General features: G+C 40.9%; 1 protein-coding gene across 3 annotated transcripts in view; it reads right to left on the bottom strand.

The window, feature by feature from the left end:
• Positions 1–27,713, bottom strand: part of Cdc42se2 (CDC42 small effector 2) — a 69,094-nt gene that overhangs the window by 19,544 nt on the left and 21,837 nt on the right. For 2 of the 3 annotated variants that reach the window (XM_041665423.1, XM_041665424.1), the window contains exons 2-3: positions 18,366–18,517; positions 3,560–3,872 (exon numbers count right to left, since the gene is read on the bottom strand). In XM_041665423.1, coding sequence (XP_041521357.1) covers positions 3,560–3,613 — 54 coding nt within the window. In that variant the 5' untranslated portion in view covers positions 3,614–3,872; positions 18,366–18,517. The remainder of the gene's footprint in view (positions 1–3,559; positions 3,873–18,365; positions 18,518–27,713) is intronic. The other variant, XM_041665425.1, reaches the window with a different exon arrangement.

Raw genomic sequence — 27,713 nt, 5'->3', positions numbered from 1 at the left:
ACAAGGCTCAAGGAACATCCTGGAAGGAGAGAAGCTGGGCAGTGATGGTGCATGCCTTTAATCCCAGCATTTGGGAGGCAGAGGCAAGTGGATCTCTCTGTGAGTTCAAGACAGGTCCAGGACAGTCAGGGACATGCAAAAAGAAACCCTGTCTCAGGGAAAAAAATTAAAAGAAAGAAAAAAGAAGGAGCAGAAAGAATTTAAGAGCGAGCGCTGAGGAGCACTGTCTCTGTAGATGCGGTAGTTCACCGCTGCCCACTGTTGTTGCCTGCCTAAGATAAAGCCGACAGGATCAGTCACCATTCCAGGAGGCAACACTAAGGGAGTCTCCCCCCAAAAAAGGCATGAAGGGTATAAGAGGTGAGAGGAGAGGGTTTGGGACAGATCATTGTCTACACGTGCTAAACGGTAATGAATAAACAGAAGACATTCTGTTTTAAAAAAGGATTTCAGAAAGAGAAAATAATTAAATATCCGAAAATAAAGAAGTCAGTCTGCATGCAGGAGCTGATTGTCAGTGGGTGAAGGTATCTGTCACCAAGTGTAATGACTTGAGTTTGATCCCTGGGACTCACATGGTGGAAGGGAAGAACTGACTTCCACAAATCGTCCTCTGACCTCCACTTGAGCACTGAGGCATGCCACCCCCTCTTACCACACACAAAATAAATAAAAATGTAATTAACAGTTTTGAAAAGGAAGGTAGTATTCAGAGTATTTAGTACATAAAAATGTTTCAACTAAACTGATATGGGAGTACCCTCTGTGTGTTGCTTTTCTTGGTTAATGAATAAAGAAACTGCCTTGGCCTGTTTTTAAGGCAGAACTTAGGTAACCAGGGAAGACAGAACTGAATGCTGGGAGAAAGAAAGAAAGAGTCAGAGAGACGCCATGGATCTGCCGGAGACAGTCGCTGCAAATTTTACCTGGTAAGCCACTGCCACGTGGTGATATATAGACTAACAGAAATGGGTTAAATTAGTATAAGAGTTAGCCATTAAGAAGCTAGAGCTAATGGGCCAAGCAGTGTTTTAATTCATCCAGTTTCTGTGTGGTTATTTCAGGGCTAAGCTAGCTGGGCAGCTGGGATGAACAAGCAGCCTGGTTCTCCTCCAACACTAAATTATTGTTAAACTAATTTCAGTGTTTCCAACTATATATTACAAAGATAACATACAACTGTTAGTCTTATAATAATAACCATTAGGAAAATATAATAGGAAAACAGAATTTAAGAACAGGATTAAAGTTCATACAATATCTAGAGTAAACTGAATGGGAAATACACAAACTTAGGTAATGAAATCCACTACTCAACACAATTACTTTACTCAAAACTCTAAAGATGTCAATTCTCACACAACTGGAACCTTAAACTCAGAGTAATATTAAAATGCCTACAGGACTGAGAATCTACACCATACAATACCTTATATAAAAATGTAATAAGGCTGGGATACAGTTTAGCGGTAGAATACTTTTCCTTGTACTATGGGCAAGGCTCTGAGTGCAGTTTAAGGGATATATCTAGATGATAGACAGACAGACGATAGCATATAAGGAAATGTAACCACAATCCACTTTAAAAACAAACATCGCTGACAAAGAAAAGCTATGAAAAGACTTTGCCCCTGTGAGGTAAGAAAGCATGAAGGAAGAGCAGCAACTACTGAAGGAGGCACCTGCCTGGGCTCAATCTCAGCCCCACCAGTAAAGAAAACAAAATTAACAAAAAAGTAGCAGAGGCAACTGTGTCAAAAGAACGAACATAACACTGCATTTCTCAAAACTAGACTCACGTATTTAACAGATAACAGGTGACATCAAATCACTAATAAAAAGAATGACTGTTCAATGAAGTGTCTTTAGCTAGCTGATTAGCATGGACAGGTACACCCAACTTGATGCACATCAGTAAATTCACCTTTCATCCATAAAAAAGCTAAGTGTGAAAGTGGAAGACAGCGCATAACTTGTTTACAGAGCACGGAAGTGAAGATACCTCCCACAAATCCTGCTATAACAAAAGTAAGTTAAAAACCAACACACTGATAACACCTGAATCTGAAAAACATGTCTGAAACAGCAAAAGTTCAAAGACTGATAACTTGATGAGAAATATATTTTAAAATGTAATCCTCATCATCCTTGTATAATTACAAAGTTGAATAAAATATAGATTCATTTATTCAATCAACCAGCTAGCAAGTATACACACATTCCCCAAGGACACAAAGGAACATAGTCCAGCCTCTACAGAATTCAGAATGGGCACTAAAAGCATGGTTTAGCACCCTATAACCCAGCCTCCCAAGGATTACAGGATCTGGGCCAGCCTAGACAGCAAAACTCAATCTTAAAACCAAAACCCTGCACCACTGAGCTGTATCCCCAGCCTTCCAGAGATGAATTGATGTGGGCCTCTGCATAAAGGTTAAGAGGCACTAAAAAAAGGGCTTCTGTCTTAGGGTTTCTATTGCTGTAATAAAACAACATGACCATAGCAAGTGGAGAGAAAGGGTTATTATCTGCTTACACTTCCACACCACAGTCCACCATCAAAGGAACGCATGGTTAAGAACTTAAGCAGCCAGAAGCAGATGCAGAAGTCATGGAGGGGTGCTACTTACTGCCTGCTTTCTGATAGTCCCCAGGACCACCAGCCTAGGGGTGGCACAAACAACCACAGTGGGCTGGGCCTCCCCATAATTAAGCCACTACTACACAGGCTTGCCTACAGTCTGATCTTATGGAGGCAATCTCTCAGTTGTGGTTTCCTCCCCTCAAATGCCTCCAGCTTATATCAGGTTGACATAAGCTAGGCAGCACAGACTGTGTGAAGAAGTCACCCAGTGCCACCTACCACCACCTGTGTGACTGTGAGCAAAACAACTGGCCCTCCCACAACTGGAAACAAGAGCTGGGAGGAAATCAGCAGATGAGTGGAGACCTTGCAGGGGCCTGGCTGCCACACCTCCCCAGCACCAGTCTATTATCTGATGTGGTCCTTAACACAGGCCTCCTCTTCCTCTCTGTCCTTCCATCTGTCAGGGCTCTGAAAAGCTTCTCAGGGATGCATAATGGGGCATACAACAGCTCCCCGCCCTACAGGGTAGGGTGGGTGGGCAGCAGCCCCATGCAGCTCTAACTGCTCTGAAACTCAAGGATCCACCTGCCTCTGCCTCTGCCTCCAAAATGCTAAGATTAAAGGTGTGTGATACACCAAGCTCCTAGCACAGTTCTTGATACTCACTATTTTCTCAAAATATACTATCCTTTGTTTTGCTTTTTTTTAGGCAAAATCTTGCTATAAAGCACTGACTAGTCCTAAAGTTGCTTTGTAGATCAGGCTAGCCTCAAATTCATAGCATTCCTCCAGCTTCAGCCTAGCAGAGTGCTGGATTATAGGTGTGTGTCACCAAGCCCAAGGGCCTGTTTTTGTTTGTCCGTTTGTTTTAACAGATACTCAGAGTTCCAGCTCTTTACTATTCCCTGTGACAGTCCTAGAAACACAACTGCTCAGTTTGACAGCCAACGTGCAATTCACACAGATACTTACAGGCTGAGGCTGCTCTGCAATGCAGCAGTTGAAGCACAACCAGAATTCACTCATGCTTTCAGTCCAAGGCCTGAGCAAGCACCACCAAAGGCTCCAAGTCTCCAGGCAAGAAGCTCCACAACGTTCGCCCTCCGAGTGAGGAATGGCCGTCAAAATACTTTATTTCACTGTGTCTCTGTCCTTGGAGTCAGGGTCTCAAGTTGATTAAAAAGAAAGTCTGATTGTTTCTTTTCTCTGCTTCCGGTTCTGCAGAGACTTGGTTCCAGGTCAGTGGGAGGAAAAGAACCACTTTGATCCAGAGCCTGCGGTGGGTCTAGGGAGAGGAGAAAAGCCAATGAGTCACTGCTCTATCCTAGGGATCATTTATCTTTTAAAATGTGTAATACAATAAGAGTAAATATTACCCAAAAAGCAAATACTGAAAGTCAACAATTTCACAAACTCAATGACTTAACCAATTATTATTTTGAGTTATCACTTGATTATGAAGGGTCAATGTTGTAATAGTGAAAACAGAAAAATCCTTGTTTTCATGGAATAGTCTATAACTATGAATTAGTTTAATAGGCATTTTATTTAAAAATTACCAGTTAAAACATAAGTTGCCATTCTTTTTAGCTGCCACTCTTAAAACTGTTAAATTCCACAAAGAAATGTTGATCATCATTTTCATGTTTCAACCGAGTCCTTTGTTCTCAGATAACCCACAGTAACTATAATCATTAGCTCTAAGAAAAGCAGGTATAGCACACCAGAAACCTCAAAGTGACCATTCATCCACAGAACAGAACCCTGCACAAAGGTCAAATGCATTTTGTTAGCTTTCCTTCCGGGGATTCAGCCTTTAGGACCCCTCCTCCACCCAAATAGCTAACACTGGGTGGAGACACTGAACATCTCTCACCACTGTGAGCCAGCGTAAGACCAAAAAACCCCTGTGCCCTAGCTGCAGCTGAACAGAGTGGACTTTCTGTGGATTTCCAAATGCTGGACAGCTGACTTGCTGACAGTCAGGAGAAGCAAAGAAGGGGGAACCAGGGAGGTTCCAGTCATTTTTTAAATTGTTTTTATTGAGCTAAACATTTTTCTCTGCTCCCTTCCCTTCCTCCCCTCTCCTCTTCTACCCTCTTCTGTGATCCCCACATTCCCAATTTACTCAGAAGATCTTGTCTTTTTCTCCTTCCTATGTAGATTAGAACCATGTATGTCTCTCTTAGGGTCTCTTTGTTTGTCGAGGTTCTCTGGGATTATGAGACTATAGGCTGGTTTTTCTCTGCTTTATGTCTAAAAGCCACTTATGAGTGAGTATATATGATATTTGTCTTTCTGGGTCTGGGTTACATCTGGATTTTTTTCTAGATCCACTCTTTTGGCTGCAAATTTCAAGATGTCATTATTTTTTTTTTACCACTGTGTAGTACTCCACTGTGTAAATGTATCACATTTTTCTTATCCATTCTTCGGTCGAGGGACATTTAGACTGTTTCCAGATTCTGACTATTACAAATAATGCTGCTATGAACACAGTTGAGCACATGTCCTTGTGGTATGACTGAGCATCCTTTGGGTATATATTCAACAGTGGTATTGCTGGGTCTTGAGGTAGATTCGAGTCATTCTTAGGACCAGTGTTACCTGTACACAAGTTTGCTTTGGTGAGGCCTGAAGTTATATTAAATGGGCTCATACTCTTGGCAACCTACCGCGCATATTAACTAAAGATGCCCAATACTGAACACCAAGTTGGAAGTCAAGGAAGTCTCAGCAATCAGCCAACAAAGAAAGACAGTGAGAATCTAAGAGAAGCAGCAGCATGGATCAGAGCAACTGTAATGATGTAACAGGTACAGAAGTTTACTAAGGACATCTGGCTATTATCAGAACAAGAGAAAAGAGAAGCTATTAAATGTGGCATCACAGGGCCACCTTCGAGTGGGACTGGCACTGATAAAGGACGATCAGAAGAGGGGGCAACCAGTGGAGCCAACAAGTGAAGGCAGTGTTTGCAAGAAAAATACAAAGCTTAAAAAGACAACGTGGTAGAGAGTGAAGGAAAAAGCCACCCTTGAAATGAAAAGATCAAAGGCCAAAGATGACTTCATTTGGTTATACAAAAAGATGTAAACATTGCTGCTCTAAGTAGTAAAATATAAATTGAGTGTTTAAACCTCTTAAAGAAGACTCATAAGCTAGGTGGTGGTGGCGCAAGCCTTTAATCCCAGTACTTGGGAGGAAGAGGCAGGAGGAACTCTGTGAGTTCGAGGCCAGCCTGGCCCCAAAGCTACACAGAGAAACCCTGTCTTGGAAAAAGAAAAGAAAAGAGAAGGAGGAAAAGGAGAAGGAGGAGGGGGGAGGAGGAGGAGGCAGCGGCGGCCTCAAACCGATAAACACTGCATCTGAGAATCATTGTTCTCATCATCTTACAGAACCCTGAAGACTGACCAGACTAAAGCTCAGCTCTTCTAACATTATATTATGTAAATATAACACAAAATTCTACTTTATTCTCACCAATGTGACTACTTTAAAAAGTATTGTTTTATATATCATAAGTTAAGTATCCTTTACCCTAACCACACACCTTTTTTTTTTTTTTTAAATTCCTCCCTTTGATTTCTTCAAAGCAGGAAGACTAACCCTGCTGAGACAGGCACTGAGCCACTTTCATGGTGAGTGTACTCAAGTCACAGACCTGATGAGCTGCAGCACATACAATCCTGGACCTCAGTTTGCAGTCTAGAGGGTAAGGCTAGCATGCCTCAAGAAGAACAATTCATGCAGTAAGCAAACATCCAAGGAAGACTGAAGGAAGAGAAATTCACAGTCCTGCTATAATTAAAATACAGACTTGAAACAAACACTCTTTATTTCGCCCAAGTTTAGAGTTGAGAAGTAGAGAGGTTTGGTCTTGGAACTGAGAAATATTCTGAGATTTAACTAGATCTAAGGAAACTTTTACTCATTTCTTCTGCCCAATCTTGTTATAAGAAATATACGAGGAAATGAAAAATTAAAAACTGGATAAACAAAAAGGCTGTACATAAGGCTGACAAGATAGTGGGAAAGCACTGGCTTCCAAACTGGAGGACCTGACTTGGATCAAAACATAGAAGAGAGACTTTATTCCTGAAAATGATTCTCTGACCACCACACATGAGAACCAAAGTGTCAAAGTGTGTGCTCTCTCTCTAAATGTAAAAAAAAAAAAAAAAAAAAAAAAAAAGTGTGTGTGTGTCTCCAAAATGCATCTATATCCTTAGACACTGATTATTTCTTTATGGTAACAACTTTGAGAATTCTCTCCTAGCTTTCTGGAAAGGACAGCGTCACTGCCAGTCACCTTACTACTGCATGAGAACACCCTAACTGTAACTTAGTGCTCAAGGATGACTAAGCAACCTTACTACTGGAGGAGAACACAGCAAAACCACCACCCTAACTGTAACTTAGTGCCCAATGATTAAGCATAGCTCCAAACAGGTTTAACGGCCCTTGGATCTAAGGCCTCAGCCAGTGAGAAATCATAGGGAACCGGAATCTCCAGTAGCCAGTGCATGAAGACAGCTTGTCTTTGTGGAGACACCCCAACTGCTCACCAGGTGCACGCTACAGCATTTCCACCTCTGTTATTTGGCTTGGTTCACATATGTCACATTTTCTGATTCAAATATAAACAGCTAGACCCTACCTGCAAATATTAATTTCACATTTCAAGCAGTAGTGTTTTACATTTATTCGCTCGTCTCCACTGGCTACTCTGTTTAAGTTACCATGTGATTTATTACTGTACCATCTTTGATAACTGCTCTAACAACCCACATTTCCCCAGTTCAAAGTTTCTTCACATCTCCAGTAACGCTATTTCTTTTCATTCCCATACACTACTTTAAGAATTCACAATGCTCGATGGGAATGGTGGCACACGCCTTTAATCCCTGCAATCAGGAGGCTGAGACAGGTGCATTTCTGTGAGTTCCAAGCCATGGGGATGAGGGAGAAGGGGAAAAGGGAGAGGAAGAAGGGAAAAACTCACAATGCTTTTGCTCAAGAACATATGGTTAAAACACATTAATTTGTAAACTGCGTATTTGGACAACACAATAAACCTGCTGGAACGTATTTCCAAACCAAGAGTGTTTACAACCCCACAGGTTTTTATTTGTTAAGTAAACAATGGACCTTAAGATATTTCCTAACTATGGCTGCTTTGGGAAATATCTATCCTCTTGCTTTCCTCATCAAACTGCATTTTTAGATTTCAGGTATATAATTTGAATCTGTTGCAAAAATATCCCACACTGCTACTATACTGATAGTTACTTTCACTTGAGCTGAAAGTTGCTTAAAATATATTCATTTTCAAAATCTTATACTTTTAAAGCCAAATATTGTCATACTGAAGGCAAGAGGATCAGGAGTTCAAGGTCACCTTCAGTTATCAAGCAAGTTTGAGGCCAGCCTGGACAACAAAATGCAAACCAAAACAAACCCCTTACACTTGAAAAAGCAAGCTATACCCAGGGAGCAGAATTCTAAGAGCTACACAGCTCAGCACATTCTGCACACGAGTCAACACCAGACTGGTCTGCAGCAGAAGAGGCATCTCCTAAGACTCCATCTTAGAGAAGGAAGAACTGCACAGTTCAGGAACAGGGCACACTTTCAAAGTTCAGAATTTAGAATATGTGGCATGCGCTGTGTTTAAAGCCAAGTTTAGATACTGCTAGTACTGAGTGGCATTCCTCTAACTAGCCAAAGACTTTCAGAAGTTTAAGTATTCCAGTAATTTTAGAAACGCTAGTATGGAGAAGTAATAGGCCCTAGAACCCATCGGTTTTCTGTTATAAAACAGAATAATGTGTTTCAGTTTCCAGATCTAAAGTAAGGGCTAAAATCAGATGTTGTATATATAGGTATTGCATACTACATGCTCTTAGTTGTTATCAAAATTTAAAACACCAAATATAAGAATAAAGCAACAATAACAGCTTTTTTTTTTTTTTTTGAGATGGGATGGCACTAAGTTGCACAGATTAGTTCTGACTTCCTAGCCTCAAGTACTGTCAGGTCTCAGCTTTCTAGGTAGCTTGGCTACTGTCACACATTACCACGCGTTAATGTAAATTCAGACAGTCTGAAAGCCTATCAAGAAGAAAAGCGATTTTTAAAAAAGATTTATTTCAGTTTAATGTGTTGGGGCATGTGCACATGCATGTAAATATCTGTGGAGGCCAGAAGAGGGTGTCAGACACCCTCAATCTGGTGTTACAGCGTGGGGGGTATAAGTTTATGCACCACCCAATGTTGCTATTGGGACCAGAACTCAGGTCCTCTGCAAGAACTATATGCACCCTTAACCACCGAGTCATCTGTCTAGCCCCAAGGGGGTGGTGGTGGTGATGAAACCGGCATATTTATACAAACGAACAATGAAACGCAGCTTTATAGATTCTTAGAAAGCATTATATAAAACAGCACTCAGAGAACCATTGCCACAAATTTCAAAAACAGTTTAAACAACTTTTGTCTAGAGAAACAAAAATAGGTCAAAGTAAAATTCTTAACAGCCAGCCAGGAGGGCACTCAAGGGCAGGATTCCAAACAGGAAAAGTCGCATAAAAACTCCTGGAACGCTGACAATGTTCTACCCTCCCTCCTCCAGTTGGGCTGGAATGAAAGCCAGGCAGGCACTCCACCATCAGTACAACCCCAGCCCTGCTCTAGCAGGTGCTAGTTACAAAAGTATCTGTTAAACACAAGTGTCTGTATATTTAAAGGTTTATCTTTTAATTTAAAAAATGTGTTATGTGTATTGGTATTTGCTGCATATGTGTATACACCATGTGCATGCCTGATGCCCACAGATTCCAGAAAAGGAAATCAAATCCCTTGGAACTCGAGAGGCAAATGGTCATAAGCTGCCACGTGGGTGCTGGGAACTAAACCTGGGTCCTGTAGAAAGGCAGTAAATACTCGGAACCCCCAATCCATCTCTCCTGTGTGTAAGATGTGCCTGGCGCCAATAGAGGCCAGAAGAAAACACCAGAATCCTTGGAGCTGAAGTTACTAGTTGCCAGCTACTAGACATGGGTGCTGGACCAAACTCAACTCTCTTTAAGAACACCAAGCATTCTTAACCACCAAACCACCTTCCCAGTCCTACATATTTTTAATGACCAAAAGTGTAAATAAGATATAAGTAACAACAGTAAACGCTAACAATTAGCAGTTGGTCATAACGAACTGATAACCATCAGGAATGAAAGTGCAGATAATCAAGTGAAAATAAACACCTTTACTAGTGACACTGAAGGGCTGGGTAAAATTATGGGAGAAGGGTGTCAATTCTACCAAATGCCAAAGTTGTTTCCTACACAATTACTAAATTATTAATTAATGACAAATATGATTTATCAATGCAGCTTATTCAAAGCAACATGAACAATTAACTGTCCCATATTAGTTTTGAAATGGTTTTGTTTTCAGGTTTATTTTTTGTTTTTATGGGTTTTTTTCTCATTATGTATGTGCATGAGTGTGGATGCACGTTGCATGGATGTGTTTGTAGAGGTCAGAGGGGTCATTCCTCAGGTGCTATCTACCCTTTCTTTGTGTGTGTGTGACAGGGTCTCAAGCTGGCATGGAAATTTCCAAGACTAGGCTGGCTGGACAGCAAACCCCAGTACTAGGGCACCACCGTGCCCACATAGATACTTAAGATTTACTTATTTTATGTATGAGTATTTTCCTTGAATGTAAGAATGCGGACTACAGACCTGCCTGGAGCCCACAGAGGCCAGAAAAGGGCACTGGATCCCTGGGGCTGGAGTTACAGATGCTTGTGAGCCTCCATGTGGGTGCTGAGAACTGAACTTGGGTCCCCTAGGAGAGCAGCAAATGCTCTTACCTCCTGAGCCCTCTCTCCATATTTTTAATGTGGGTTCTGGGAATCAAACTCAGGTCCTTGCTTTACCAACTAAACTATCTCCCCAGCCTCTTGCTTTCCACATTACAGGAAAGGCCAAGTTATGCCAGGTGCCTTCACTCATGTTCTATCCTTTTTTTTTTCCTTTGAGGTATAGTTCCTTATAGAACCTGGAGCTCACAAACTCAAATAGACTGGCTGGCCAGGGGGCCCAAAAGAGCAGGATCCTCCGCCTGGGGTTACGGATATGCACTACTATGTCCTTGGCTTTTAAACCCAGGCTGGGGATTAAACTTGGGTCCTCATGCTTCCATAGTAAGCACTTGTCCCCTGGAGCCATCTCCCCAGCACCTGGTTTTCCGTCTTTGGAAGCAGGGTCTTACATGGCCCTCACTAAGTATGGCAGTAGGGAAAGCTGGTTTAGATTGTGACAGCTGGCCATGGGCACACACTTGTAGTGTAGGCCTGGACTACACGTCAAGATGTTGTCACGAACAACTGACTCAGAACTGCAGAACACTTGACCTTTGTACATCCTGTTTTGCTGTTCTAGAAAAGGATTCACATTAGTGTCTACCTTCTTGGTGAGGACTCAGTGAGTAAATATAAACTGTCTAGAAACGTGCTTGGGAAGCCCACAGAGCTCTCCTAAGTAACTGGTTTTCACTGCTGTCACTATGGCACTACTGTTGCCCTAGTTATCTTTTCTTTGCCGTCACAGAGACGGGGCCTCTTTGGCGCTAACCTGAGCAGCATGTGGAAAATGACCTTTCTGGTCAGGCTCCCTCTTAGATGGAGCAACACATAAAAAAAGTGTCTATTTACATTTATATTTAAAAGAGAAATGGAGTGGAACTGGTATCAAGGTACAGGAAAAAAACATATAAACCAATTAATTAATTCTTCCCTTTTATAGCAATGTCCTAATATCCTCCAAAATAGTTTAAATGTATACATAATTTATATGTCCATGATATACACTGTTTACAACAGAGAACTTTCAGTAGATAGTTGAATTAGTAATTCTAATTTGGTTACTTTATTAGTTAATAAGTGTCAATAAAAATACAACTGTATACTATATTGATCTGTCTTTTCTCCTCCTAAACAAAAGGCTTTGAGTGTCGGAGGCATAAAGATTTAGAGGCTTAGTAAACGAGCTGTAAGTGTAATCCATGCTTCTTGGCCAAGCAAAGAAGTTCCTATCAGTCCCCTGGGACAGGAAAGCCAGTTCAACCCAAACTGGAGTGGCTTATCTGGGTGTAAACAGGCGCAGTGGAGGACAGCTTTAGTCCTGTTTCAGATTACTCCAGCGACAAAAGATCACTTGGGTCTACAGCTCATTCCTGTGTGCTTGGTGCCAAGTGCCTGACTTGTTAACTTGCTATTTTCCTCCAATAAATAAGGCATTTTCAGCTGCCAAATGATTTTTTTTACATGGGAAACTTTTTTTTTTGGTTTTTCAAGACAGGGTTTTTCCATGTAACAGCCTTGGCTGTCCTGGAACTCACGCTATAGACATCTGCCCATCTCTGCATCTTAAAGGTATGTGCCACCACTGCCCTGCTGGAGAAATCTTTTTTTTTATAAATATGCTGTGACAATAGAATTATACCATATTCCATAAGGAGTTCACTAAAACTTTTTTCTATTTAATTTTTTTTTTAAGATTTACTTATTTTATGTATTTGAGTGTTTTTCCTGAATGTCTGTGTCCAATAGCATGCCTGGTTCCTGGGAAGTCAGAAGAGGGCACTGGATTCCCTGGAACTGAAATGACACAGATGGAGGCTACGACATGGGTGCTAGGGTGGTCCGTACCCACTCTTCAGTCTCCTACGGTCCGCCCCCTCCTCTCTCTGTCCCTCCTTCCTTCCTTGGGAGGCTTTTCTTTAGTCTCACTGTCTTGCCTAGGCTGACCTGACTCCTGGGCTCAAGTGACATTCCCGTCTCCCCCAGAGCAGCTAGGACTACAGACACACACCACACCAGGCCTCGTTGTGTGCTTGCTTGCTTGTTTTTCTGAGACAGGGTTTCTCTGTGTAGTTTCATATCCTGTCCTGGAACTCGCTTTGTAGACCAGGCAGGCCTTGAACTCACAGAGAAACGTCTGTCCCTGTCTCCTGAGTGCTGGCGTGCGCCACATTTGGCACATTGTGTTTTTACTTTAACAAAAATCTGCATCCAACTGTATTACCAAAATTAACACCACAGTTGAAACAGATAACTGACAATCAAGCAGTGTCCACAGAGTGCCTGGCATCTGGCTTACTGTGGCCTCTAAATCGAGAAAGAAAGAGAGACACAGAGAGAGAGAGAGACACACACACACACACACACACACGAGAGAGAGAGAGAGAGAGAGAGAGAGAGAGAGAGAGAAACAGAGACTAGTATATGAGGTAGGCATGAGAGTTTATGCCTATAATCAGAAGGGAGTGGCAGCACTCCAGAGGCTGAGGGAAAGGACTGTGAACTTGAGACCAGTCAGAGCTATAGAAAGAAAAAAACCATTTTTAGGGGCCAGAGGGAGGGTACAGAGGGTAAGAGTATTTGCTGTGAAAGCGTGAGGACCTGCAATGATGCCCTACACCCTCAGAAAAGGTTCACACACCTGTGACCTATGCACTGTGGGAAGTGAAGACAGGCAAACTGATGGAGTTTGCTGACCTAGCCAACCTTGCAAATCAGCATGTTCAGTGACAGACTCTCCCTCAAGGGACTAAGGGAGAAACAGAAACCAGGGCACCTGACATCCTCCAAATGTACGTATACACACATACACACACACTTCCATGTATTACTAAAAATCAAGAAAAAATTACTTGGATTTAGACAGTACTAGACACTGTTTAACGATTACTCGGCAGCCATACTGCACGTAATGTAGCATGTAGCCAACTTCGGGTCAGCTTCCATTTCACAGTCTGCTGAAGTGGCGGTTCACTATTGGAAACTTTACCCAGTCCCAGGACTCAGCCAGGATCCTTAGAGCACAAAAGCAGCCCACAGGCTGGGGCGCATTCATTAAGCTGCACAAGCAGAAACCGTGCAATAATAGCATGAGCACCTGCCTCACAGTCCCTGATGGAGGGAGAGTAAAGTTCAAAGCACATGAATAGTAACTCTGAGGTTCCACCAGAGAAGATCTCCATCTAGACAGGCTGTCGATGAAATCTAGTTTTAGACACAATGTGTCATATATGATTATAACTTAAGAGAGAATTGAACTAGACTTTATTAGCTTGCCTGATGTATCTGAATTGTGATTTCTTCATTCCCAAGGTAAAGATAGTATTTGCCTCTTAGGATTATGAAAATTAAAATAAGACAAGAGTCTTTGTCAAAGTACATTAAGTGTAATGTGTGATAAATACTCAAATGTTCGTTTTTCTCCTTTGAGGGAGTGTTTATAATAAAGTTGGAGTTTTCTGTCTTACAAAGGAATTTACTAACAACACTGATTTTTAAAAATTTTAAACCATTCAAAGAAAACAGGCTAGACGTGGTAGCCTATGCCTGTAATTCCAGTACTGGGCGAGGGTAGAGGGGTGGGAGGGGGGGCAGAGTCAGCATGAATCAGAATCTAAAGCCAGTAAGATCTGCATACAAACCCTGTTTGGGGGTGAGGGGTTGGTGGGAGTCCTATACAAGGCAGGAAAGGACTAAATACAACTTAATGGTAATAAAAATAAATAAAAATTTAAAGCTGCACTTTAATTGGATCAACTTGCCTGACCTGGTCACTGAAACCAATTATTGTGGCCAAACAATGAAATGAACCACTGGCTCCTTGAACCAAGAGGCTAAACAAGGTTGACTTGCCTCGTCCATGGGAATCCACAGCACAGCAGGAAGGGAGGTGCAGTGCTGGAAGAGGGAGACTCAAGGACCTCATCAGGCAACCACATCGTGTCTGCTTTGGTCAGCTATAAACAGTACCTGAAACACATTAAACTATATATACATAAAGACTAAATGGAAACTTAACTTTTGAGAGATTCTTCAAGGTACTAGCTAAAAATAAAACTAATGGATTTTCAGAAGAGGAATAACAAGGACTGAGTGTGAAAAGCCACAGCGGAAAATGACAAACTTAAAATGTTCACTGCTTCTAATTAAAGAAATGGAAATTGGAGACTCTCTAGAGAAGCCCATGGAGAGTGCACTCCTCTATTTCTCCACTCTTTTAATGCTGTGGTTAAATATATATTAAAATCATTTTTAATAAACTATAACCTACAAGCACGCACACATATAATTTGGAGAGACAGCTCAGCGGCTAAGAGCACTGGCTGTTACAGAAGACTGGGATTCAATGCCCAGCACCCACATGGCAACTCATAACAGTCTGTAAAACTCCAGTTCCAGAGGATCCAACATCCTCACACAGACGTACATGCGAACAAAACACCAATGCACATAAAATAAAGCCCAAACCAGCAACTACTATTTCATAACTATTCTATTTGAAAATGTAGCAGTATTCAGTGTTGGGAAGGGAACAGGGAAGTGTGGTGGTCTGAAGAGAATGGTCCCCATAGGCTCATGTTTGGATACTTGGTCCTCAGTTGGGGCAACTATTTGGGAAGGATTAAGATGTGTCTCACTGGGCTCTGAGATTTCAAAGACTAGTGCCATTCAAAGTGTGCTCTCTGCCTCCTGCTGGGGGTCAGGGTGTGAGTCTCAGCTGCTGCCCAGCCACCCCTACTTTCCATCTAGCCCACCTTCATGACTCTGACCTCCTGCAATCATACGCCCCAAATAAATTCTTCTATAAATTGCTTTGGTCATGGTCTCTCATAACAGCAATAGTTAAAAAAAAAAAAAGTAACTAAGACACTGGCAACCATATACATGTGAGTTTCAGGCCTTTTATGAAAGTAATCTGAAATTTCCACAATTAGTAATCTATAAAGAACTCAAAAGAAAGAAAAAACCTATATGCACAAAATTCATAATGGAAATACTTCTTAAAACAGAATTTAAAAAATAGGTAAAGCCAAATGGCTAGGTAGTTGTTTAATTATGGTTTAATTACAGCTGTTATAGCCAATGCTATAAGAATATGTTTAACAAGTTGTATTGCCTAGAAGCATTGTAATAGTATAACAATCATAGGAAATTTATATGAAAATAAGATGACCATTTAAAATCTAACATTATTAAAATAAATCTATTATTTTTGTTTTTTTAAGATACTTATTTTTTATTTTATATGTATGAATGTTTTGCCTGCGTGTGTTTCTGTGTAACACATGAGCCCAGTATCCATGGAGACCAGAAGGCACTAGATCTCTTGGAACTTGAGTTACAGATGGCTGCGAGCTTCCATGTAAGTGCTGGGATCTGAATCAAGATCCTCTGCAAGATAATCAGTGCTCTTAATCATTGAGCCATCTCCTCAGCAACAAATTTTGTCTTTAAAACATCTGATGTATCTGGTACCATGTTTTGAAAAACCTGAACTTCACCAAAAATGGGCAACAACAATTATATTTTAGATAAAATATAATTCACAGAAATATTAACTTTCAAGAATATACAGAGTTTTAAAAGTATACTTAGATAACTACTCCTGATGAATAAATGGCTCATGACAGTTTTTATAAAATAGATGTGGAAAATTTCAAAATCCCCTATACCAACACAAAGTACTGGGCTTATTTCTATGAAATGCTTTATGTTCTCATCTGTTTCATTAGCACAGCTCCACAGGAGACCACTGAAGCCCTGTTTCTGGAATGCTGCCCCAATTCTTCTCACCCAGGCCTTGTTGCCAGGGCTGCAGCTGCACAACCAATTCTTATTAAAATGGAGTCTTTGAAATGCTGGTCTACGGAGAAGGATATAAAGGATTTCATTATCTCTTCTCAAAACTCACAGTGAGGGAGGGCAGCGCTCCACCCTTCCCAAGGCACAAAACCACTCACATCCCTCTCAGCCAACTTAAACACCAAGACAAAGGCAGCAGCTCAGCCTTAGACAATGCAAGAAGTCGTGACAGACAGCACTGCACAGCAGCGTCAACGTCTAGCAGGTTATTTTCAAATGAGTGTAAAATGAGTGGTGTGGTCATGAGCGATGGCCGTGACCTGAGAAACAACACTTGGGAGAAAGACTCAGCACTCTGTGACAACAACCAAGAATAATTTCACCGACAAAACTGGGAAAACTGAAAGGATTCACTCTTTGCTATTGTACTGAGGGCCTAACAGCTGCTTGGAGAATTTTATGGATGGGTTACTCTCCTCCATTTTCATTAGGAACACATGCCCTTTGGCTCTCTCAATAAAATTCATAACAACTGCTGGCCTTGCTCCGAGAGACAATTTATGAGTTAATCTATCTGATGAGAAACATTAACACAAATCTACAAAGATTAGTTATTTTCAGCTGAATGTAAACAGATAAATACTCAAAGTCAAAGTAAAAACCAAGGCCAGATTTTTGTTAAACAGTATTTTCAATGTTCGTAGGACACTAGACTTCTTGCAGCACAAAGAACTTAAGAACACCAATGACTTTAGGGACAAGAATTCAGTCTGGAAACGTCCCTTGGAGTGTACAGTAGTCTGCTCCCCAGTGATGCATTTACAGTGGAAGAAAGCAGGAAAAGAGAGGAAGGGACACTCTCCCTTGAGGACTTGACCACACAACATCCACTTCAGAGAAAGAGACACGAGACCCAGTCCTAAAAGTGCACAATTACTGGCATTTTATCTGTCATAATCAAAACCGAATCAGTGATCTAAGTGTATTTAACACACACGAATACAAGAAAAAAAGACTAAATGCATGTTAAACTGATTTTCCTAGATTCTTCCCCTCTTGCAGCTGTCAAGCTCTACATGAAATGTTCACTCAGCATTTGCAAAAGAATTTTAAAGCAATTTTATGATTTTTCTAATAGGTTTTTGCCCTTAGTACATGCGATTTTATTTTTAAAAGCTCGATTTTAAAGTTTTAGGTTCCCCCTTTATTTTAGAGAACTGTATTTTTTAAATTTTATTTAATGTGGATAGCCAAAAGAACCTATCGAACCCTTAAATCCCCTGTCCCTACCAGTGTTGACTGTGTGGTGGGAGACACCATCCCTTCCTCTCAGAAGGGTGTGTGTGTTCTTTAACCCGGAGACTGTGATGGAAGGGGTTGCTATCTTTTACACATGCCTCAACAATCCTTATTTTTTAATGTACTAGATTACATGATGAAGAGAGGATAAATATGGTCTGGATAGAGGAATATGTACATATTTCTGTTGTTGTTGTTTTTTGTGTGAGACAGAGTCCTTCTGTATAGTCCTGGCTATCCTGGAACTCATTATATAGACCAGGCTGCCTATGCCTCCCAAGTGCTATAATTAAAGGCATGCACCACCATGCCTAGCTTCCAGTAGATTTTTGTTTGTTTGTTTGCTTGTATGTTTTGTTTCATCATTGTGGTTGTTGTTGTTTGAGACACGGTTTCTCTGTATAACAATCCTAACTGTCTTAGAACTAGCTCTTGCAGACCAGGCTGACCTTAAACTCACACAGATTCACCTGCCTCTGCCTTCCAAGTGCTGGGATTAAAGGCACCACAATCACCCGCGCTTCCAGTAGATTTTTAAAATGGCTTTGAAGAGTAGTCAACCATTACCGACTGCTTTTATTGATAAAATGTGGAATGTACTGTAACTAACTGAACGATGGCCATGAGATGACAACTGTCATGACCGTCACATAGGCAATGGAATGGCTGTGCTTAACCTGAAGATCAAAACCACACTCTGGACTCTGACAAAATGAACTAATTAATGGTTAGTGCTAAGAACGCAAAGAAAGCAGACTGCTTTTGTGGCGATCACTTTAATAACTAGCCATCAGTGGCCAGACTTACCACTCACAATGCGGCCACTTATTCAGCTATCTCTGAGTGAAGACGGTTCCACACGACACACACAGGTGACTGCAGATGCAGTAGCAGCAGAAGTTGCTCCTGGAAGATTTCTTCTCATTTAGTTTTCCCGTTTCACTCAAAACTGGCCCTATCTGCAAACGAAAGCATGCAATTAGGAGGCAAAAGTGGCAGGGAGAAATTCCTCCATCCATATAATTAAATGATACAACATGAAAACTAAACTCAAATGCTAGACTCACTAAGCACCATGTTTAAACAAACAACCTACTTTTCAATGCCTGTAACATGCTTATTACACAAAGTTACACCCTTTTTTCATCATATAAATTGATCGTTGCTTCCATGGTATGCAAGATACAACTTATGACCCATTGAGCAGAATCCAGGTAACAAGTCTTCAGTGAATACACACAAGGTTGGCTTACACACTGTGTTAAAGAACATGTTCCTACATTGACAAATCTAAAGACTTCACAAGAAAAATTCAGATTTCTGCTCTCTTGAAAAAAACAAAATCAAACAACATGAGGTCTACTCCTACGTGGCGCACTATCAGATTGGATGGGTGTGGGCTTTCTGGCTGGCTCTCCACAGATGCTGCCACTCTACCCTAGTTCAGTGTAACCTAGTTCACAGTTACCTGTCTGGACCCGATAAGCATCTGAGCTTTCAAACTCTGGTATGTATTTTTAATAGCTCACAGGGAACATTGTATTATTGTCAAACCCAAACATATTTTCTTGATTTAGGAATATAAAATAACATGAAATAGATACATTAGGTTTAAGTCAGAAAGCTGTAGATTTGAGTTCTAATTCTGAGTATCAGTAGCTGTGTGATCAGGCCCATATCAAAGCTAAGCTATTTTTTCATATAGAAACATCCAAACAAACAAACACTTAACACACTAAGCAACAACGAGCCTAAAATCTAGCACGCACAAGCTCAATTGGTAATCCTAATCACTTCTTTCTCGTTATTGCTCATCTCAGGGACCACACCGTATCTCATGTCAGCACTATCCAATGTCTTCACCCCCTAAAAGCACTGCCAAGTCAAGTCAATCCTCCAATCCCAGCCATACAAACAAACGGCAACTCTTCCCTAAGTTTCCACTGCTTTGCTGAAGTTGTATATTCAACTGTTTAAGTTGTGGTAGGCTTGCTTGCCTTGTGTGCACAATGCTCCAGGCTTAATCCTTAGCACCAAAAATATGGCAGAGATAGAACAACTAATTGTGTCCTCCAAATGCTGCTGGTACAAATTTGAATTACATAGTCCTTTTTTTTTAAATTTTGTAGCTGCTTTAACACACATGCACAAGCCAGGTAGCGGTGGCACACGCCTTTAATCCCAACACTCAGGAGGCACAGGCAGAGGATCTCTGAGTTTGAGGCCAGCCTGGTCTACAAAGTGAGTTTCAGGAGAGCAAGGACTAAACAAAGAAACCCTATCTTGAAAAACAAAACAAAACAAACAAAAATCCACACACAGACCAAAAACCAACCCCACCCCACCAGTGTCATACAATGCAGCTATTGCATCCCTAGGGGACATCTGTAAAACATCACAGCAGTTTACTGCAACAGGTCACTGACTTGAGACTATCTCTATACTTTCAGTCCCTACACTATGAAATACATTAAGTTGTATAGTGTTTGGGTTTGATTAATTTTGGCATGTGATGTTTTTATTTATTTGCAAATTTTTATAACTAAAAGTTTATAAGATTAAAATTTTTTAATGAAATGCAACCTAACTCACTATGTAAATATACAAAAAAACCTAACTGACTGGCAGAACAGACAGCTGAGTCTCACCCAATCACAAGTCAAACTTCAGCCAAGCACATGCTGCCAACAGGCCAGACCACACCCAAAAGGTACTTTACTTCCCTTTTTTGTATAGATCTAGAAAGACTCAATACCCAGTTAGACAAAACTCTCTGAATCTTTTATGATTATGAGCATTGCCTAATTCATAAAAATCATTCTTTACTCAAATTCAGCTTTATTTAAATATGCCTAAAGTGGTTTTTTTTCTTATTTAACAGAAAAAAAAGGCAACAACTGCCTGTAGATAGGTGAACGGGTAAACAGGAGGATAACCTTCACTCGGGGAGGCACTTACAGCCATGCACCACACGTGTGGGAACTATGAATGCAACCTAATACAAAACTGTAAACTGACTTAAAACAGTGTGAGATTGTGCATGTGTGTGTGCGTGCGTGCGTAACTTAGCTACCTGGTTCTCAAGGGTGAACTTTGCAGAGGACAACATAAAAAACAACATGAACATGCCTGGTTGCAACAATGAATGAACCACTCTAGGGCTGTGGGGATGGCTTAGTAGGTAAAGTGCTTGCCATACAAGAATAGAGATCTGAGTATGGATGCCCTGCACAAACATAAAAAGCTGGGTGCAGTGGCACACATCTGTGACCCAGTGATGAGGGTGCCAAAATAGGTGGATTCTGGAGATCTGCTGGTCAGCCAGAATAGTCAAAACGCCATGCTCCAGGTTCACAGAAAAACTGCCTCAAAATATACAAGGGAGGCAGCCAGTGCGATGGGTCACTGAGTAAGAGTACTTGCTGTCAAGTCTAAGTTCAACTTCAGAGATCCTCACAGTGAAGAAAACCAGTTCCCTCAAACTACCCTCTGACCTCCGCACATATGCATTTATACACCCACATACATACACACATACAATAAATAAGTAAATGTAAAAAAATTTTAAATAGTGTCAAAGAGGCCGGGCAGTGGTGGCGCACACCTTTAATCCCCCAGCACTTGGGAGGCAGAGGCAGGTGGATCTCTGTGAGTTCGAGGCCAGCCTGGTCTACAGAACAGGCTCCAAAGCCACAGAGAAACCCTGTCTCGAAAAAGAAACAAACAAACAAACAAAAATAGTGTCAAAGGAAGATAGCATACCTCTGGTCTTTACATATCCACACATGATTAAGCACACACACACATACACACAGACCTCATGCAAACATAATTTACCATATATCCATCATGAATCAAAAAATAATTATCAATTATGCTTCATTGAAAACCCACTCACATTGAGTGTGTAGGTCTATGGTATAGCACTTGGCAAGCATACACAAAAATCACAGTTTTATCTTCAGCACTGTGAGGAAACAAACATATACGCACATGCAAACATGCACACACAAACACGAGTATGCTGTAAAATCCATTTATATAAGTTCTAGAAAACAGAAACTAGCCAGGCAATGGTGACAAACGCCTTTAATCCCAACACCCAGAGGTGTTGCAGAGGAAGGCGGATCTCTGTGAATTGGAGGCCAGCCTGGTCTACAGAGTGAGATCTAAAACAGCCAAGACTGAAGAAACACTATCTCAGAGAGAGAGAGACAGACAGACAGAGACAGAGAGACACAGGAAAAAATCAAAAACTAATTTCTAGTAACAAAGAGTAGGTGTATCAATTTCCTGGAAATAGGTATGGGCAGGCAATGAAAAGGACTACAAACGGCTGAAAGCAAACTTTTGGGGTGACAGATATTTTCAATTATATTTGTTATAGTGGTTTTTGTGGTGCTGGGGTCACACCACTGTCTTGGGCACCCCAGGCAAGCTCTGGTCCACTGTCTGTTCCCAGTCTCAGATTTCCTGTAGCTCAAGTGTGGTATCCCTTCATAGGCATATATGTATGGCAAAGTTATCAAACCGAACACTTTTTAAATGTGCAATTATTCTGCTTAAAACCAAATAACTCACTGCCTACTGATAATTTGTAGCAACACTGATTTGTAGCAACATTGATTTACATGGAAAGCTGGATCCTTTCAATGCATTTAAGTTTGACACATTTAAGCAAGGAACCTCTGCCATTTACTTCCTCTGTAAATAAACTACAAAAAATATAACCATTCACATAAATAGCTTAAGGGAAAAGTTATCTGGATAACCAAGCAGCAGAGATACACTGTTAACTCTACAGTCCTGATATATTTTGCTGTATCTGGTGGTGCTGCTCACATTCCTAGATGTAGTAGGTTTACTGACAAAGTATACAGACAAAGGTTAGACTTTTAGAAATCGTTTCTATAGTTCAAAATCTATTACAAGTGAGGATAGCGTAAATAAGGCCAAGTTTTAAAAGAGGAGGCCTACTTCTAATTATTGATGTTTCAAAACATGATGGGAAAGGCTGCAAATGTCCAATCATCATGCACAAAAGAGAGACGAGTTATGAAAGTGATCTGCTGGTAGGAATGCAAAGCCACAGCGCCTGTGAGGGAGTCTGAAGACTTCCAGATGAAAGGAGACAACTACTGCCTGTGGGTGTATGGAACACAGCACAGCACTGAGAAGAAAGGGCTTGAGCCTGAACTCCAGCTCCACCACTTATTAAATGGGCTAAAGTTAAGCAACCTACATACCCTCTCCAAGCCTCAATTTGCTGAACTACAAAATGAAAACAATCCATAAAATTATTAAGGCTTAAATTAGGTTAAATTCTGTGAATGCTTATGACATGGTCTGGCACAAAGACTCTAGAATGTAATTATCAAATCAAACCATGTGATGTTATATCACGTTATCAGCTGTTTAAACAGTCTAAAGTCAGGACATTTTAAAATACATAGCACAGGCACAGCAACTGTAGTACAATATAGTATTACCAGTGAGCTGGAGCCAGGTGTGATGATCCACAGACACAACCCCAACAATGTGGAACAACACAAACAGAAAAGAAGAATTTTATGTCAGCCTGAACTACAGTTGACCTAGACTGTATCAATAGTAAAATAAACATAATTTCCAGTTTTGACCACCAGAAGAATTGTAAACAAGTTATTTTATATACACACACACACACACACGTTTGGTTTCATTAACTATAAAATGAATACAATGCCATTAGCTTAGTATAATGCTTGACACACAACAACTAAAAATTAAAATATTTCATTATGTTACTAATGAAATAGATTTATTATAAGCTTGTATAAGGACCATCCACCGTGGTCCCAATTTATGATGATTTTCACAGTCGTTCCTATCTCTATCTCAGGATATCCAGTTCAAATAACAAATTATACCAAAATTCTAGTAAAATTATAAATTACATGGTCATCCTTGTTTAAAACTGAAACGCCTTCAGATTTTTCCCTATATTTTGTTTTCAACATGTTCTTTCACCTCCTCCTTCTGTTGATCAGTGCCTCACTAAACAGACTAGCTGGAAACTCTGTATCCTCTTGCCTTCCAAGAGTTGGACTTTAAAATATCCCGCCTCCCCAGTTCTCTCACATTCCCTTTTTGGTAACAGCATCCTTTTGCTCCTCCAACACACCATTACCCATTTTCAACCCAGGCTCCAAGTGTAAGATTTCTCTTTAATCTCATGTTTCAGGACAGTGTCATGTTTTCCAAATTTAATCGTTCTTATATTTCTATCCGAATTCTAAAATAAAGGTTAGCGATGTAAATATATGACCATCACAATAACATTAAAAAGTTAGTCCTTCGGAGATAACTACATTTTAACAGGGACTCCTAGAAGACAATGTTTAATCCAAATAATAATACCAGTTGGGATTTCAGGCACTGTGACTGATGGGGAAGCTCAGCCAATCACATCTGGCTTGGGTGTGGCCACCTGGAGCCAGGATACTTCAGTCAGGACTTGATAATAACTCTAAATTTTCTTTAGGTGCCCATAATATTATCAGCACCCCCAACCAGCTGGAAGTAGCCTGGAATACTTCGTCCACATTCCCCAAAAAATGGACCATGGATATTTTCCTTTTGTTGTTTTTTTTTTTTAAAAAAAAATAAAAATAAAAAAAGAGGGGGAAGTGAAGTGGTGCGGGAGAATTGTCTGTATGCTGTCAATCATGTTTTAAATAAACGCCGGTTGGCCAGGAAGGAAGTATAGGTGGGAAAACCAGACAGGAAGTAGAAATGATGCAATGAGAACAGGAGAATTCTGGGAAGAAGGAAGTTGATTCCTCCCACTCCTGCCCAGACTCCAAAGAGGCAAGATGTGAGCTGCCCTGCTGAGAAAGGTCCCAAACCATGTGGCTAACATAGATACGAACAATGGGTTAATATAAGCTACAAGAGCTAATAAGTAGCCTGAGCTAATGGGCCAATCAGCTTTATAACTTATAGAGATCTCTGTGTGATTTTCTTTGGGGTTTGCCGGCTGTGGGGTACTGGGCAGGACAGAAAACCCCAACAAGCCGGCCCCTTCATGTTACATGTGACAAGGTGAATGGAGCTTGCTGAGGGCAGTTTTCCGTCTTCAGATCACATAATTTGGGCAGATTTTTACTTGCTTGCACATTAGTCCTGGACTTCTGAGTTCTGGCTTTCACTCCATAAGGCTCCTTGGCTTGTTTCCATCAGCTGAGCTCACTAAGCACACGTATGTTGATAAACCCACACTCCCAACCCAAAGCTCCTCAGCCCTGGTGCCCTTCATTCTGAATCACACAACCTACCACAAGCAGCACATCTCCACCAAGATGTGTGACCTTTACCCTCAGCTTAACTCCACTTTTTCCTTACCACTTTCCCACCTCAATTCCGTTAATCTTATTTTATTCCATTTTTTCTCTTCTACTTATTTCCCAAGCAAAAAACAAGGGCATCTTTCTTCACTCCTACCTTTCTGCTTTGCTGTTCAAGGCCAGACACCACCAAGATCTCCCTTAGTTATTTTTACAATGTGATTGCCACCAAACCTGGCAATCTGAGTTACATCCCCAGAACCTACTTGGTAGAAGAACAGAACCCCTTGTAAATTGTCCTCTGACCTCCACATGCATGCTATGACACACTCAAAACTGCTCTTTCCTATGACAAGCAAACATACACATATACATACTGTTGTAATTGATTTAACATCGCCATGAAGAAAAGTCACGCCATGCAACAAGGCTCACATAGGAGGTTTATTGGAAGAGGAGAGACAAGGGGCAGAGACAGGGTTTCTCTGTGTAGCCCTGGCTATCCTGGAGCTCACTCTGTAGACCAAGCTGGCCTGAATTCACAGACATCCACCTGCCTTTGCCCCCTGAGTGCTGTGATAAAAGGTGGCAGGCGCCACTACCACCCAGCTTTCTTTCCCCCCTGAGACAGTGTTTCTCTGTATATTTCTGACTGTCCTAGAACTTGCTACATAGACAAGGCTGGCCTCAAACTCAGAAAACCACATGCCTCTGCCTCAGAGTATTAAAGGTATATGCTACCATGACTGACCTGTCACACATTATTTTTGAATATTATCCCAACCTATCTCATTTCAGCAAAATAAATAAAGATAAACTGAATTTAAAAAAAATACATAGCATGTGGAGATGGCTCAGCAAGAAAAGTCCTTGCACAAGCATGAAGACATAAGTTCCAATCCCCAGTACCCATGTAAAGCCAAGAATGGTAGTACATCTCTGATCGCAATGCTCCTACAGAGACAGAAGCTCAAGAAAACTCACAAGGCAGTCAGCCTGTGAACAAGAGACCCTGTCTCAAACAAGACAGAAAGAGGAGTGATACCCAAGACTACCCTCTCACCTATATATACAAGCTGTGGCACATACACACCAGCAGCACACACACAAGTCTGCAACCAAGTTACAAAACCAAACAGTACATTTAAAGTATGCATTAATTCCAACTCTATAAAAACCAAGCAGTAAAACACAAAAATAAAGATTTATAGTTACATCCACTGCCATACTTCAACCATTCACTACAGACAGGAAACACACTATGAAAGGTTTTTACAAATGCTTGCTTATTTCCAACTGAAAACATGAGGTCTGACAAACCACTTTATGTAAACAAAATTGTTCACGTTTAATATAACATTTCCGAACATATCAAATCAAAGTTGAAAAGTTTTTAATATTACCACCTTCAAAATATACGACATGCAAAGCCATGTGATCAAATAAAATGACAGAAGGATATTCACATTCTCCTAGACATTCCCTCCTGTACTTCAGGGGCAGAAAAGTTTTTTTTTTTTAAATCCCTACATTTTTCAGATTGTTTCTCATAGTTAACAAGTGGAACGTAAACAGGGCTCTGCCTAAGCAGCTCCTTAGAGGTAGGAGCAGAAGTGAGCCGGTGAGTGGGAGGATCCGCAGAGTGTTTAGAGCTGCTGCCACCAGCAGCAGACTCAGCTCTTACAGCCACCTGCCAGTTTCAACTTCCTGACCTCCAGGACACAACTATGGCTTGTCTTCTTGAATATATTAACTCAAAAGCGACCTCGATTCTAACTCTGCCAGACCACCCGTTACCTTTTGCGGGGAGCTGGGGACACTAAGACAGTTTCACAAGGTCCTGACAGCCTGAAACTCCTGGTCCCCCAATCTATACACCTTGAGAATGACCCTGAATCCTGATCCTCCTGTCTCCACCCATCCAAAAATTTTATCACCAACAAATGTCCTATATTAATGGCCTCTCTGAAACAGGGACTGGGGTTTGTTTCACAGAAGGAACTCTGAAAGCTATGGTTGGAGTCTGTTAAGTTTAAAACAGGCACTGCCTGTATTTATCCCTTCATCCCATCTTAGAAGCCTAAAAGCAAGATTTAGTATTATCAATTAAATTTGCAAGGTCAGTGTGAAGAATTAAAGGTTCTCTTATACCTAGCATGGTGACACATGCCTGAAACTCCAACACTTGGACTAACTCAAAAAAACAAGACAACAAAGTTCTGTCAGATGTGATCTGGAATTAGTTTATGTATAATGCATGCCAATGAAAAGAACTGATGTAAAATACTAACACTCCTTAAGACTGTGTGATCCTGCTTTTCTAAGTTGAATACATGTCTGTTAACATAAAGAGACAGCTGGTTGTTGTTTTTACAAATTTCTTGGTGACATACACGTGTAAACCCAGCACCCGGAGGCTGGAGCAACAATCAGGAGTTTTGATGCCAATTTGATCTACACTGTTAGACCGGTCTCAGAAACAAAACAAAAAAACCCAAATAAATAAAATGTTCTTTTTCCTCTGAAAAGTACAGAAATGTTTAAAAACTCAATAATCTCCAGGCTCCAGACTACTCACCCAATGGCTACACATGAACAATCCCAATCAGCTAATGCACTGATCATCATTCTCTCTGGTCAATCTAAACTGCTAAAGGAATGCTGAATATGACCAGCACATGCCTACATCCCCAGCAGCATGTAAGGCTGAAGCAGGAACATCAAAATTTGATAGCTTCCTGGGCTAAATAGTAAGGGCCCAGAAGTTAAAAAACAAAGAAGTTTTTCTAATTTAATCTAAAAAATAAATAAATTCCCAGTGGGATGTAAG

This window comes from Microtus oregoni, unplaced genomic scaffold (assembly GCF_018167655.1).
Source record: "Microtus oregoni isolate MIOR12 unplaced genomic scaffold, Mior012 000015F_ref0000493, whole genome shotgun sequence".
In the NCBI taxonomy this organism is placed as follows: domain Eukaryota; kingdom Metazoa; phylum Chordata; class Mammalia; order Rodentia; family Cricetidae; genus Microtus; species Microtus oregoni.
Note: the sequence above shows the minus strand (reverse complement) of the source record. Positions and strands in the feature narration are given on the sequence as shown.